Below are 16,036 nucleotides of genomic sequence, written 5' to 3' on the forward strand. Positions count from 1 at the left end.
CTGCATATTTATTAAGTGCCTTTTCATAGAATGCATAAGTTTCTGTCTTCCTCCCTACAGTTTGGGATTTTGCTTTATTTTTTTACAGTTTCTTGAAACAATGTGTTTGCCACAAAATGTCCTTCTTCCACAACTGTTTTTACAGTACAGCAAAACAAGGAAGTACTTTATATTGGTATTATCATCTTACCACAGATTTCAAAAGAGAACACTGACGGGGGAAACTCAAAGCGGTGGTTCTTACTTAGAAAGCTTTGAACAGCAGCAGAAAGTTCAGTAAACAAGAACATTAATGCAAATCGAGGAGTATATATTTCTTATATGTGGATTTACAATTCTGATTAAAATGATTTTTTTGTAAGATTTCTGTGAACAGACCTTCCTTTACAGAGGGTATTTGCAGGATGGGAAGGCAGCTAGTTAAATACTTCAGCTATCTCAGTTGATTAAGGAAAATACTGAAATATTTTCAAGATTCCTTTGGCCACTGTTCATTCTCTAGAAGATTACTCAGGTCATCTGTACACATCATTGCATAGCTGCAAAGTAAGGTGTATTTGTTAGAGCTCTGAAACTGTGTCTCCAATAGCCAATCTGCTAATTCAGCTGTTGCCTTAAGTCCCTTCACTCTATGTACTTCACAGTTGGTGCTTTTTTTTTTCTTTCTTTCTTTTTTTTTTTTTTTTTTTTAAAAAAAAAAAAAAATAAAAATAAAACCTCTTGTCCTGGGAGCCATTCTTGAGTTTCTGAGTGAACTAACCTTACCATGTAAGGTGAGGTATGTCTTCGGATATGAGTAGGCTCTGTGTGCTTACTGCTGTGCAGGATTAAGCCACTAATAGTGCCTGAATCTTTGGAGGCAGATACGAAGCTTGTGGCAGTTTTTCTCTCATCTTGCCGCCTTCAGCCCCCACCGTGCTGCTGGGAAGCTTTGAATTGACCAAGCCCCTGAAACTCGCACCAAACCAGCTAACTATAGCAAGCCGCATTCCCAGCCCCTTGCATTCCTCTTGGTGTCTACTGCCTGGTGCATTCCTGCTGTTTCGGCCAACCAAGTGGGAACACTCGTGTGATACCTGACCCTCTGGCGATCGCTTTCCCAACCTATAGATTTGCCATCCATCTCTGTCAGCGGATTATATGGAAGGGAGAGAGAAATACCCATGTGAACCAGAGCTGAAGTTTCTCTGATGAAATGTCATTTGTTAGCCTTGAAAGCTGCCTGACTGAATTATACAGCATTCATCTGGCATTGTCAGTCTGTGTGCATAGATAGGATGTCCAAGCTCTGCAACTATTTTTTTTATGAATTCTCTCCTCATCAAAAGGTAAAGTTTTTGCAACAAAAAATATAAGTGTAAAAGGCAAGTAAAACTAGTTGTTTCAAATTTTCAGCTTTTGGAGACAGTTATGTGTGGATGGTTCTGCATAAGCGTTGTTCAGAACTTTTGTAATATTTTATCTTTTGTTTCTTCAAAAAGTAAAGTTCATGTAATTGCCCTATGTATCCATAAGAAAACGACAAATCCTGTGTCAACCTTTTTATGCTTTAAGAGAGTGTGTGTGTCAGGGGGTTGGGAAATGGGCAGGAAGGTTCAGGCGATAACAGAAATACATTTTTGCTTGTTTTGTGGGATTTCTTATGCTTTGTTCCGGAAGAAATAGGGCAGGAACATTGGATGTTCCAATAGATCCAACTGGATTCAGAAGTGGACCTTGAGGAGTGATGGAAATGGTGGCTGGCTAACTGGAGTTTCCACACTTGTAGGACAATGTGGTTGGAAGGATGGCAGACAGTATCCAAGAGGAGATGAGTATTTATGATAGACATTGAGGGTAGAATGTATAGAGCCATTCCCAGCTGTTCCTTGAGTTTCCAACTACCAAAGAAAATGATTTTTTTTAAATGTATGAAGTATTTTTGAAATGAATATTTGTGTCTAGGGTTATTAGGCTCCAGGCTTGTACAGATTTCCAATTAGGCTTGATGGTAACTTAATATATTGGGCTGGTAAGTTGAAGAAGAGAAAGGAGAGTTCAGCAGTCTTGATAAAAATCCAGATATTTCTCATTAGTGTCAGAAGAATTAGTTTCCTCATTTCCATGTTTAAGATGGAAATGCATCACTGTGAATCAGCAGATAAAGAAAGGTACCTCTAAAATCACAAAATCCTGTACAGTTGTTCTCTGAATTTCACCTGTTGGCAGGAGTACCTAGAACTACTTTTAACTACATCTGCTTTGGACTCTTACCAAAAGTACTGTTGCTGGAAAACATCAGTTTTTCTTTCATATACATATATAAATGTGAAGTGCCAGTTTCAGTAGCATGTCAGGAGGGCAAGGTTTCTCAGATCTAAGAGTGCAAACACACTTGACCCTCTCAAGAATGTCAAATGCCTACAAGTTACAAGCCTCTCTTGAGGTGAGAGGCTAATTCAATTGTACCTGAGCTTTCAACATCTCAGGTAAGTGCTCTGATGCTGGCAAGGCCATTTTAAGTGGCAGTGTTTTGTCTCACCTTTACCTCCCCACAAAATAAATACTTCTTGCTATGAGTAAGAGGTTAGGGAGGTGTTCATCGCAAGTTTTAACAAGTGAAATTCCAATTGGACATGAGGAAAAAATAGTTCCAGAGAGAGTGGCTAAGCATGGGGCAGGTTGTTCAAAGAGATTATGAAATATCCATTCTTTTTTCAATATTTGGTGGGACGAGACCTGGGTCAGCAACTGGGTCTGACTCTGAAATTAGCCCTGCTTTGAGCAGACTTGAAATAAATGATACTAAAAATCACTTCTGATGTCAATTATTCTGTAAACTTTATCTACCATTCCATTGTCACACATGGTGTGGGCTTTTTACGGGGGGATGGGGGGTGTTGGGTTTTATCAGTTTTGTGAAAAAGGAAAACTGCCTACCACTGTTAGCTGTATTTTTAGTTCGCAAGATTTAAAGTAGCTGTGTGATAGTTGCAGTACATAATTTGGTTTAGTGAAATACTCAGCCCCAGGACTACCTTTCTTCTAAGATTTTCTGAACTATTGACTAAAAGTGAAGCCTTACAAATTCTGTGCAAAGTAAGTAAAGGTACTGATTTTGCAGAAGAGTGCATGGAGGTATAGGAGTGGTAAATGAGTTAATTCGTGTGGGTAATCAGTGGAAAGATGAAAGCAGAACCTAAGACAGCCCTGTTTAATGGTATACTATAAACATTATGGAAGCTGGGTGTAATTTTTTTTAATATAGTTTGTGGATACTTTCTTTTAAAAAAAATAATAATTTTCCATTACTCTTCTTATTCATGCGAACAGCATAGTCATTTTAGTTTTTATTGCGAAATGCCAAATCAATTTGTAATGGGAAAGGGAGGGGGGCCACAGGTGGTATAAAAGGAAAACCCATCTCTAGTGGGTCAGACAAAGTTCGTGAGCTATATTTACTGTACTACTGTTATTAACAGTTGGTGCTAATGTGACTGCCTGAGTAATAAGACAACTTTTTATCTTTCAAAGCACTCAGTAAGGGGAAAGAGCACTTGGATTCTCATCTGAGACAAAAAGATTCCTTTAACAAAAAAGGAGAAATAAGTAGGAAAACATTTCTTCAGTGGAAATCTAGAAACAAATTTAACTTTTGTTTGTTGCTCTGTAAGCACACCCTAGAAAATCATTGTCTTAGGACAGTTGCAGCATCGATTGCAAACGCTGAGTGAGAGTGAAGCAGGAGGTTGCTCACACTGTCACCCTGTTTGATGCATGGTATACGCAGTTATGGGGGAGTGCCTACTTTTCTGTGCTTAGGTGGGAAAAAATAATCTTTTCTTTTTTCTTCTGCTCATAAAGATCCACATCCAGAGAACAGAAGGGTGTGACCACATGACCTGTTCACAATGTAACACTAATTTCTGTTACCGTTGTGGGGAGAGATACCGCCAGCTCCGTTTCTTCGGAGATCACACGTCAAACCTCAGTATCTTTGGATGCAAATACCGCTACCTCCCTGAGAGACCACATTTAAGGAGATTAGTGCGAGGCTCTGTCTGTGGTGAGTGGATAAATGTACCTTGTAGAGAGCTGCACAATGAGGAGGTTGTGGGGAAAAAAATCAGTATGCTAAAAACCATTGGTTTAAAGTATAGGATGCACAGCCTGCTGTTTAGTTATGTAAAAGGTGGTTTATTAAAAAAATTAAAAGATGTAGCATTTGGACTCTATTTTTTAATGGACTCTGTATGAATAAGTATTGTCTCCTTTATTCTGATGTTTCCTAATCTTTTCTCAATAACACGTAATGATAGCAAGCAAACTTGGAAAAAAAAACCCTAATGTCAGCATAAGCCAGTCTTAAAAAAGAATTTTAGTTTGTTTTGGAGAACATTCAATTCACTTTACTTTATGAAAATTAAAGTGAATAAATTATAAATTATAGTGACCAGGTCACTAAAAAGGACCTTTTATCTTGCATCATGTAAAACACCAGTGCAGCAGTTTTGCAGAACATCTTTTGCTGAAAACCCTTTGTGCAATTCTCAGACTTATGATGTGGGAAATTTCTCTTTGCATTTTATATCTTTGTCTTTTTGCATATGGCTGTGTAACTACCACTGTGTGATCTATATGTCTGTCCGCTAGCATACGAGTCAAGAAGCATTTACTCAGGGACGCAATGAAAGTTATGCCATGTTTCATAGCAGCTGAAACCTAGATCCACAAAAGGATCTACAGAGGGAGTTGATTGTAGCCAAACTGCAAGTTGTGGCACGATGAAGTTTGACTGTCTAGAGTCTGGCAGCCAAGAGAAGTGCCTGAACTGGACTATCCCTGTAAAACACCTAGGGAAATGTTTGTCACCAAGACTGGGATTTGCATGCTGAGCTGGGGATATCAGAGCTACCTAGTAGGAAAGTGGAGAGAAGGAAGCATCTGAAATATCACATTTCTAAAGGAGCTAATTAACAGTTCTCCTCTGGGGAGTTTTTGGTCCTTGCTCTGAGCTGGTGACTGCCTATTAATCGGGGATCCTTGTTCTTCAGTAGCTCTTCTAGTAGGAACTAGACTTGCATGATTTCACTCACAGGAAAATACAAAGCTGTCAATGTGTATGTTGCTGACTTCGATCATTCTGTTCAGATGAAATCCAGTTAAAAAGTACAACCATATAAATTAGTCTCTCTCACAAGAATATAATGCCAAAAGATTGACTTTTTTTGAAAAGGGACTCCTAATTGGCTTTTGAACAAGGTATATACCCATCTCAACCTCAGAGGATCACAACAGAAATCGTTTTACATGATGTAACTTACTACAACATATTAAATTAGTACCTATATAAGGTATCATATAAGGCAAGAATTGTTATCAATCTAAAACATTATAGGAAAAGGTTGTATTAAGTATGGAAAACTGGCGACACATTAAAGAAAAGGGAGTATTTTGTACTTTGAAACAAGGCAAAGAAATTACAGATAAATCGGGATTTACCTAGGATAAGGAAATGCTTTGAGTTTTTCGATTGGTTGAGGTTGAATATAGAGATAAAAGTAAGAGATTGAACATGTGGAAATAGATGTCAGTAGACCTGAGGTGAAAACAAGACTCCTGAGCCAAATGTGTTCCAGTAAGAAAACCAGGTGATTTCCATGTTAGAATAATACAGGAGTTGGCACACAAAGTCATAGGCCTGGTAATAAGAATTGCTAGCTGATCTACAAAGTTGTGGGAGACTAGCAAACATGAAATGCATATTTAGCAAATGATGATAAATATTACAGGCCCATTAGTTTGGCCTCAGGAGCTTGCAAGGCTTTAGAAAAAATTTTAAAAAGAGAGGTGAATTAAAGATCCAGAAATAAATGGGAGAGAGGATAAAAATTTCAAAACAATTGTTTATGCTTACTCTGTGATATATTTTATAGAGATAAATTCCAACACATAAGAAGACCTATTAAAGATTAAAGACAATGCTGGCACTAGAACAAATGGATGTAAACTGTTCATGAATAAATTCAGGCTTAAGACTCAAAGGCTGTTCCTAAGCACTTGGTAAGGTTTCAGAAGAGCTTTCAGTAAAAGCAACATGGCAAACAAATTATTTTAAAATGGATCTTAGTACATTTGATGGAATTACTATCTGTACTAGCAAGGGATTGTTCTCTGTACTAGCAAGGGATTGTTCTCAGACGCTACAAATATGTGCTGCTCACATGCAGAATCATGGGTAATGTTACTTCAAGATTAAACCTTCTGTGTGCCTTGGGGATACACATATAAATATTATCTTTTATCATAAATTAGATCTGCTAAAAGTTATATTATTCTTGTTTTAACTTCTGCATTGCTTTACACTTGTAGTATCTGAACATGCTGTTTGCTCATTAATGCCAGAAACTGCGCATGCATGATTTTAATAATACATAAGTTAGGTTTTATTTTCCCTGTTTCTGGTTAATTTTTTTTAAGAAATGGTAGTACATAATATTTTCCTTTTTCTAAAAAAAAAAAAAAAAAAACAGCTTTTACTAACAACAAGGAAGAAAACTAGTTTATATGCGAATAATGACATGGAGGTAGTAAAGACCAATGCAGAGGTATATGTATCAGAGTTAAAATTCTTGAGCAGTCATGAAGACGTGTATCTTAATTCATAAAGACATGCGTAGAGGTCTACAGAAGGTACAAGACTTTTTTGCTTTCTAATTGTTTCTAATTTTATGTTTTTAATATTGATTCTGATATATTGCCTAAATAGCTAGCAAAACACTTGAGCCCTACCAATGCTGACATGTGAAATACAAAAAATAAAGGTGTAGCAACTTGTATCTGTTCAGGAATCAAGAATTCAGCCAACTGCTTTTTCTCTGTTGGATTAGATTTTAGCTATGATTTGCCTATGTGGGTCAGCATGGGCCTTAATTTACACACACCTTTTTTTTCTTTTTTAAGAAGGCATTATGTTGTTGTAAGGTGGTGTCCTGACACTGTTTTTTCAAGACACTGTACTCCCCAGCTGTGATGTAATGTCAGTTCAGCTTGTGATTCTGCCATCTCGAGGGGTGGAGGCTTGGCAGGAGCAGCTATCCTTGTAAAACTTTAGCCATCTTCAACAGAATTGATCTTTTCTCATTAACTGGGTAAGTGCAAAGGTCTGTGTAGCAGAGTTTGTCTTCAGCAGTGGCCAACTAGAAACAAGATCCCACTCACTGTGTTGCCATTAATCATTGGTTTAGAGACTAATCTCTTTTAGAGACAGCCTTAGTTGAGGTTTGCATCTGCATCTTTGCTTAATAACTATCAATAGATGTATCCTTCACCAATTTATACAGCTTTTCTTCAATAACTTACATTTGTGGTCTCCACAATATCTGGATATTTTGCTGTAGGATTTTATTATGCATTGTGTGGAGAAAGTACTTCCTCTTGCTTTTTTTAAATTGCCTCTTGACAATTTCATCGGTTACTTCTTGTGTCATAAAATATAGTAAATATTAATGATTTGCTCATTGTCTGGTATCTTTCTTTTATAGACCTTCCCTCAGAATCTTTATCATCATCTTTGATTTTTTTTGTTCTTCACTGAAGCTTCCTAGTCTTAATTACTTAAAATCAAGTTGAAAATCCAGAAATCTTTCATTCCCATTGGGTATCAAGCCTAGGATCAGAAATGTGTTGGTAGCTGGAACTGTAAATATAAGTATGTTCAGGCTTTGCCAGGCATCAGTATAACATTATTATCAGAAGGGTTGTACAAGACTGATTTTTGGTTCCATTCTGAGAGTGAGCAGAGTATGTTAGAAAGAGGAGACTGGAGCAGAATGCAGAGGAAAAGCTCACTATGAAGCATAGTCTCTAAATTTTAGTAACATTTAACCACCCCCCCCCGCCCAAAGTGGGATTTGCTATAATAAAATGCACTGCTACTTAGAGAACTTTACTTTTGGCTGCAAGTGGGAGACTAGTGAGGTGTTGCTAGATGCATTTTATTCTGTGACTTTTTTTTATTCTCGTGCTATGGAGAAGAAATGTACTTGTTTAAGTAAATGCAGTGATCTTGTACAGTGAAGGTTCTTTGGCTTGTTTTTACTTAATCCAGATGGGTAGGGTGTATAAAAAGGAAAGAACGCTTTATGGCAGACTCTGGCATGCTCTCATATTTTCTATTTAAAAGTAAAGATCTGTGCCTGCAATCACAGACTGTTCTGTAATAAAAAGCAGGGAAAATCATTTATGGCAGCATAAATTAATAGCATTAAATTTAAACATACTGTTCTTCATAAACCAGTGGCTTTGTAAAGGTAATAGAAGTCAGAGGCGAAAGAGGAAAATAAACTGATGGAAGAATTGATCTCTGCTTAATTCGATGGCATTTCTCTCCCCACCTTAGCCCGCATGTTTTTTAAAGGAGCATTGCCCTGTGACCATCGTGTACAGTCAGATGAAATAGCTTTTGTCCTTTGTTCCCAGTGGACTTGGAGGTTTCATCCTCATCTAGTTAGACTCCACTTAGCTAAGTTGTTGAAGGCAGAATGTTTAATTATAACTTGAGTTAGTGATGAGTTACATTCCTTATTGCACACAGAAAGGAGAAACATGTTTAGCTGTCTTCAATGTATTTTGGATGCCACTTAAGTATCAGCTGAATTCAGCTGGATGAATTATGTTCAAAATCATTTACTAATTACATGGATACATAACAGGACAGAACATGTAATGGATGTCATTAAAACAACTGAAGTTTTTATGCTTGCTGTATAGCATTTCAAATATGAATCTGAAAACTTTATTAAGTCTGATTTGTGAGAATCCGTTACGGATTTGATTGGACTGTTTAAATACAGATGGAAACTTGTATTAGAACTTAAATCTAGCTAGATATGACTGTTTTGATTTGTAAATATATACTAACAGGGCTCTGTTTAAGCATATACTGATATTTAGACTTGGAAGGCTGAACTTTCCATTTTTCATATGTTGGTGATTAAATTTGTTCTCCAAAACTGGTATATTAGGTTTTTATGTGGAAAAGAATTCTCAAAGGATTTTTTTGTGTGTGTGCGCGCTCTTAAGCACAAAGGCACTTTGTATATATACAAAGTTATGCAAGGGGAAAATATTCCCTCATGTTTCCCAAAATGATTCCTCCTCTTGCAGAAAAATATCTTTCTGTATATTAATAGTAGTGAAACTCCTCTGAAATCATCTGAAAGTCCTCAAAATGTAAATATTTCATTACTACAGAGGTCTAAATCTTCACGTTGAGTAACTGTATACAAAAAGAAAACTGTCTACCATTGATTTGAGCAGAACTCTAAAAATGTTCCCTTTTTGGGCTTGATTTATTTACTACAGTGTCTGCAGTTATCCTTAAAAACTAACTTGGAACGTAATGCTCACCAACATTTCTTAGTATGCCTCTAACTGTGATTAAGAGCCTCATAATCCTTCACACTATGACAAATGATTTGCATAAAGTTGTGTTTGGATAGAAACTAATGTTCAGTTCAGACATATAAAACAGCATTTTATAATTTTTTTTTCGTACGATGCAGATACAAATGATTGGATTAAAAGTTAGATATATGTTGCTTCGCAATGATTGCTGCTGTTTGTGCTCTTACCTGATGGTAGCTTGAGTAAGTCTTGCTCACCTCATGGTAACCTGTTCCTTAATTTTATATAAAAGTAAAGAAAGATAAAGGTCTTAAATGTCTTTTACAAAGGCATTTATAAGATATCGTTTAGAAATACAAGGATATAATATATAATATAGTGTTTTGTTTTTAAAGCTTAACAGTTTAAAAAGAATGCATTGATAAACAAAGATGTAGTTAGTGAATTGGTTGTCCCATGACAAAGAAAGGTCATTCTAATCTTTCAGATCATAGAACCAAGAGACTACACAATCCTCCTCACTTCATATTCACAGCCAGGTGGGAAAAGACAAACATTAATGCTTTATTTCAGCTCAGAGTTAGTTTGTTGAATGAGTCAAAAAGTTATTAAACTGAATAAGCTTAGAAAACATTCTCTGCATCTGCAAAGAAATCACTTGCGTCAAAAGCTAGCTTAGCCCTTCTACAGGCTCTGGGTTCTGTGTGCTTTAGTTATCTGTCCGGTGGTTTAAGTTCTTAATAATTTTGGTAGCAAACATTTAACATTCAAATGATGTGGTTATTAATAAGGTATATGGTTATTAAAAATATATAGAGCTTACACCTTTAAATAGTATTTTATAAGTTTTAATTTAAAACTGTTGAAGGCATTGTTAATGTTTTAAATATTTTTGATCACTGATTTTTTTTGGTGTTTACTTGAATTTTCCATCACTTTACATTCATTCTCCTGTCTACGCTTGAATAACCTATTTAAGGTAATGACAACTTCTGTGTGTATAATGCAACTCAGTGGAGTCCCAAGAAGGTCTACCATTAGGATGCCTAGCAAATAGAGTAATACCAATAGTATTTGCCAATTTTTTTCTTCTAGGAATTAATGTTTCCCCACCCACAACACTCCGAAGAAATTTTAAAGCTATCGAAGCAGAAATGTGAAAAGGACCGATTCATTTACTGCTGTAAATATTTCCAAAATATCTCAATTTTCCTTCAGACTGCCCAAATTAGTGTTTCCAGTTATGGAGAGGTTTACATCATTGCTGAATGAAGTAATCCATTTACTGAAATTTGATACAAATGACTTGAGAGAGGGAAGCAAGAGGGAATGAACTTGCTCTTCCTCCCCTTCTAGAGGTAATCTTTCAAACATATGGTTAACGTAGAGAACTGTTAAATTTCAAATCTCTGTTCAAACTGCTGGGGTGTGAGTAAAAGTACTTAACACGCTGCATTTTCAAAGAGCTGAGAAAGAGCTATGTAGATGAACGCATTTGACACGAGGTAGCTTGAGTTCAAAGTTCAGTTCCAACTTCAGCATTTCAGTAGGAGCCCTGCCTTCCTTCCATGCAGTTATACAGATGATAAACTCAGAAAAAAGTAAAGAATGAGAGCGGATTTCATTTCTTCTCAGAGTCTTATGCTCTAGCTGATAGGCAGTACCACCCTGTCACCGTATTCATGTAGGAGCAGCAACACAGTGTTTTAAATATTGATCCAAAATAGGGCTGGCAGTGGTTTGTTTTAGTCCTAAATCACAGCAGTATGTGAGGAGTTTACCAGAGCCTTTTAGAGGGAGGAGAAACATATTTAGATACCAGCTGGTATTGTTGCCTTGAACTAACCTAAACTCCCCAAAGATACTGGCTTGCTTGGCATCTTTCCTGGGTTATTGTGGTACAACAGGATTCTGGAGAATCTCTAAAGCCAAAAGATGGTAACCTTATATCCTTCACGTTCCTGTCAGTACCCAAAGGATTTCAGAATGGAAACTGAAGTTAATGGAAGTTAATGTACAAAGTTTAATGTACAAAATGAGCTGTGCTCAGAGAATTGTGGTGGCTAAAGAGAGCAATGCATATGAGGAGATGGCTTTTTGGTGATGATTCGTAGCTAGATTTGCAGGCTGACTTTACAAATAAGAATCTTGGTAAGGTATTCAAAAAACAAACCATCTTTTGAGAAGTCAGATTATCCAAATATTTGAGTGGTTGGAGAGGGTGAAATAAAATGCCTACTTTGAATTATTTAAGAAATTTTGTGTTTCAGCTGGAAAACTACTCATTACACCCCTAATACTGGTTCTTGGACTGGCACTGGGAGCCATAGCTGTTGTAATAGGTAAGTATTACATGCAGGAATGAGTCTGATTCTGATTTTTGCCAGACTTTGCATGACTTTAAAGTCTCAGTATTTCCCTTTCTGAGATGGACGTAGAAAAAGTACAGACTGCAGGGGGGTTTTTAGTGCAAAACGCATGCTTTTTTTCTAAATGGATTTATGTCTTCAGAATCTTAAAGCTTTATAACTTCTTTTTTTCCATATGTTTTACGCCTACCAACTTCCCCCCTCCCCCCAATTATTTCGTTGTTAAGGCTTTTCCAAATGAAAATCCTTACCTATTATAGTTAAAGTAGCAAAAAGGCCTGCATAATTTATACGTAGTGCCAGGGGCTGGCTAGCTGGCTTGGAACCTGCCTTTCCCCACCCCGGTGGAACACAACGGTAAGGACTTTGTCACGTGTGCTCCAAGATGTAATTTTGCCTGTGTAAGTGCGTAGCCACTATGTATTTATATTGGCAGTAAGATGTCAACCACGGATCTTGCTGCTTCACAACCCCTCACCGAATTACTCTAGGCCATTGGAAATTTACAGTGAATGCCCATCCCTAAAGCATATTGGGGTGATGTACCTTTATTCTGATATAATAAAGTCAATATATACTAGATAATTATATAAATAGGATTGTATGTAACCAATCAGTGTATAACCAATATACTGATAAAGCTTTTCTAGAGTATACCTGATATAATAAGGAATATAGTGAGTAGTTACAGTATTTAGACTAAGAATACAGACATTTTCTGTAATAATACTCTGAGTTGGGTTGGCTGAAGAGGTATATATTGTTTTGGTGGCATCTTTATGCCAAAAATGTAGGCAATAAAGACTCTAATGCCAGTAAAGCTTGTTTTGCTCAGCAGTCTGGTATAATCTATGCTGGGGCAGGGGGGAAGGAGGGAAAACCTCTTTTACTATATTAAAAATTAAATCTAAGAGGGTTTTCCAGTAATGCAGCTGCAATAATGCCTGTTCTGCCACTGAAGTCCCACCCTAGGTCTGGCCAGATAAGAGGCAGTCAAGAAGAGCAGTGTGTGCAGTTCCAAAGACATTGATTATTTACAGTAAAGTTTTGATTTTGAGGTAATTACAGCAGTATTTACTGCCAACACACCTGTAAAAGTAATCTTAGTAGCATCGCTGAAAACTGCTTTACACCGATAAAAAGATTATTCAGCATAGCAAGAACCCCAGCTACTGTGGGAGTCTTTTGCTATAGTTTGTTCCTGTGGTGGTGTCTGAAAAGTGATTCTTCACCATCTTAGCTGGTGGTGAGGGGAAGGGGGAAAGAGTATCTTCCCCTAAAGAGTCTTTGAGGTTGAAAGAGTATCTCTTATGACAAACTGTTTTTCAGTTAGACAAATCTGATTTTTCTTTTCCTTATTTTCTCTCAAAAGACTTTTTAAGATAAAAAAAAAAAAAAAAGAAAATTCCCTGCCTGGAAGGATAAAAATTTGGTATTACTTAATGATAGATAAGGATGTTTGTAAAAAAAAATAGTACAGATACAATATGCTGCCTTTAATGCTTGTGAAACTGGTTGAATTAATGGTTAAGGGGATTTGGAAAGACTGGATCGTCTGAAGAGGAAGAAGTAAACCCAGAATTCCAAAGTTACAATAAGCAGATATTTGTTAACCTTTTAGATTTACATGTTACCTGTTTATGAAAATTGGTTTAATTAAATCAGCCCTGGATTTAGATGTAAAATTGCAAAAATACGTTTTAAAGTTTTAAGTTTGTATCCCTTACAAAGCAGCCCATTGTTCAGGAATGGGGGTTTTGTTCACCGATGGGGGTAAACAGAGGAAAGTGCAGTTTAACAAGTTACCAAAGAGACTGTTGCAGTCTAGTGTTTTTTCTGCTTGTCCAAATGCCTCATCTGAGTTCTCTGAAAGATGGATAGCTGCATCTGAATGCTCTGTGTACACTGAAAGAACAAAATGAGTACACAAAGGACTGCATTTAATTATGTCTGTTGTTTTATTTTCTTACTTTGGCAGGTTTATTTGTGTTTCCTATCTATTGCCTTTGTAAAAAGCAGAGGAAAAGGTCACGAACAGGTATGCCCTGGTAAGGATGGACCTTACTCATCTGAACTGAGCTGGTCCTGCAAGGGCTATACATGGTTTGTGCAAGAGAGCAATACAGTGCTGGTAACAGCGCCCAAGCCACCGCCCTGGAAGAAGCACGGGGGATCTCCTGCCATCTTCCCTCAGCCAAGAACCCTACTGCAGACCAGAAATCCTCTTTGCTCTGGTGCACTCTGAACAAGATGGGCCCCCTGACTGCTGCTTTTTAAATGTGTTTTTTTGTTTTGTTTTGGGTTTTTTTGTTGTTATTGGAGTTTTTTGAAGATTTAGATCTAAGTTTGTGAACTAGACAATCAAAGTCTGTATTGTAGCCACAACTCTACTACCAATTAGGCCTGTGAAGAAAGCATTTAACTGCTAACATGTGCTCCATTTAACTTCAGTGTCGGCCTTTAAGGGAGAAATGCTTAGAAGTGTTCGGACTCTCACTGTACACTGAACATTCTACTTTTGGTATTAAAAACTAATTCTGTAAATAACTTTCATCACACAGCAGTCTGTTCAGCATACCAAAACCCAGTCACATGCCAGAACGTGACAGCTGGGTATCTTCCGAGTCGTCCTACTAGTGAGCAAGAGCATAGACTTCATTTCTGTGGCATGGATTGCCACAGCCAAATAACAGTGCCTCAAAGAGATAGAAGATTATTATTGAAACTTCGTGATACTTTATAAATACACTTTTTTTTTTTTAGTGTTTAAATTATGTCAGCTTATAAATAGTGATTTGGGTGGCGGGGTAAGAAAGGTTTAGATGATGAGAAATATCTGTGGCCTGCTCTGTCCCCAGATATTCACTGAAATGTGATACAGAATGTATAAGGAAATGTATTCGCAAGGAAGCTGCAAACCTGCTCTTCTGTTCTGACTTGGCACGTAATATACTTACTGCACACTAGTTATGTGTGAAGATTGAATTGATGAAATTTTATTACCTAAACAGCACCTTTTTTAAGTAGACTACCCAAGTCTTAGAGCATCCACTGATGCCTCATGAGGAAAACTTATGAAGTTTGGATAACGGGAGGGGGCATTAATTGTTAGGAGATCTTTTTATTCTTCTTCTATGCTTCCAGTGTCTCCCTTCCTTCCTGGCATGTTGTTGAAAGTCTTTGAAGAGAACAGCTATTCTTGCTCTCTGTTCTTAACTTCAGACTATTGCTGTTTGTTACTGGACTCTTTTCTCAGTGCATCACCATAAAAGCAACGTAATTCAGGGTTGGGAACCAGCTACTAAGAATTTTTTTCTTTTTTAGTTCTAGTACAAATTTGTCAGGCAAATATAACCTAAAAGTGAAACAGAATAAAATAAGTTTGTGTAAGCAGAACACTGATATACAAAGAATAGATGAAGAGAAATATCTGCTATTTACAAAAATTCGTGTTGATCTTGAAGAATGGATTTGTATGGCGAAGGTACTTTTTTCAGTGAAATATTTGTGTGTGTAAATATATATGGGAGGAGGGGGAAGAATAGAGGCTATGTGCTAAAAGTCTACAGACTTCAAAATTTAAGCCCACAAATAGCATCTTTTGAAAGGATGTGCTTTGTGACACTTTCTCTGGAACTTGTCACAAAATCTGAATCTAGCTGTAATTATTAAGTAAATAGTATGCTACCCACCAACATAATACTCTTTTGTCATGAAATAACCGCTTTGACTACAAAGCCTCAGTGGAAGAAACTGATGAATTTTGTTCACCTGGAGACACAAGTGTGAGCTTACTATAGTTGACTAGTGTGTGTGCATTCAGTCAGCTTACATTTTTGTTTTGTTTTTTTTCCCCTTGCTGAAACTGTGTGCAAGCACACCATAGTAGCCAACAGAACTTAATTTTTCCATTTGAGTTTAAGGGCATGTTGACCCTGTCATGACAGTAGAAATAGTACCTTCCTATGATTTTCAAATTAAGCTAGGAAGCAATGACATTTAGAAGTAAAGTTCAAAGGCTATTCTCAATGCAAATCCACCTGTTAATTAGATTTCTTCTTCTGTGACACATCAGTTTTGTATTTTTGTTCTCTCTGTGGGTTGGAAGCTGCCTTAAAATCAGTCTTGTTTTGGAAAGTGTTTTCCAAGGCCATACATATCAGTTCTCTTTGGCTTACTCAGGGATTTTTATTCCTTTCGTTAAATGTCAAATAACAAAGATATTTTTGTATCATTTAGAAAACTTTCAGACCTCTGAGATAGATATATACACATTTGAT

At 36.8% G+C, this 16,036-nt stretch overlaps 1 protein-coding gene across 3 annotated transcripts in view; it reads left to right on the plus strand.

The window, feature by feature from the left end:
• The window catches only part of RNF217 (ring finger protein 217), a 61,970-nt gene extending 47,667 nt beyond the window's left edge, over nucleotides 1-14,303 (plus strand). The window contains exons 4-6 of one of the 3 annotated variants that reach the window (XR_010388355.1): nucleotides 3,844-4,045; nucleotides 10,483-10,745; nucleotides 11,658-11,729. Coding sequence is in view for 1 of the 3 variants with exons in the window: in XM_026105085.2 (XP_025960870.2) it covers nucleotides 3,844-4,045; nucleotides 11,658-11,729; nucleotides 13,735-13,808 (348 nt within the window). In the remaining 2 variants the exon portion in view is untranslated. Of the gene's footprint in view, nucleotides 1-3,843; nucleotides 4,046-10,482; nucleotides 10,746-11,657; nucleotides 11,730-13,734 lie in introns of those variants that run through there. The other 2 variants (XR_010388356.1, XM_026105085.2) reach the window with 2 other exon arrangements.
• The last annotated feature ends 1,733 nt before the right edge of the window (nucleotides 14,304-16,036 follow it).

The sequence above is a fragment of the Dromaius novaehollandiae genome, chromosome 3 (assembly GCF_036370855.1).
Source record: "Dromaius novaehollandiae isolate bDroNov1 chromosome 3, bDroNov1.hap1, whole genome shotgun sequence".
Taxonomy (NCBI): domain Eukaryota; kingdom Metazoa; phylum Chordata; class Aves; order Casuariiformes; family Dromaiidae; genus Dromaius; species Dromaius novaehollandiae.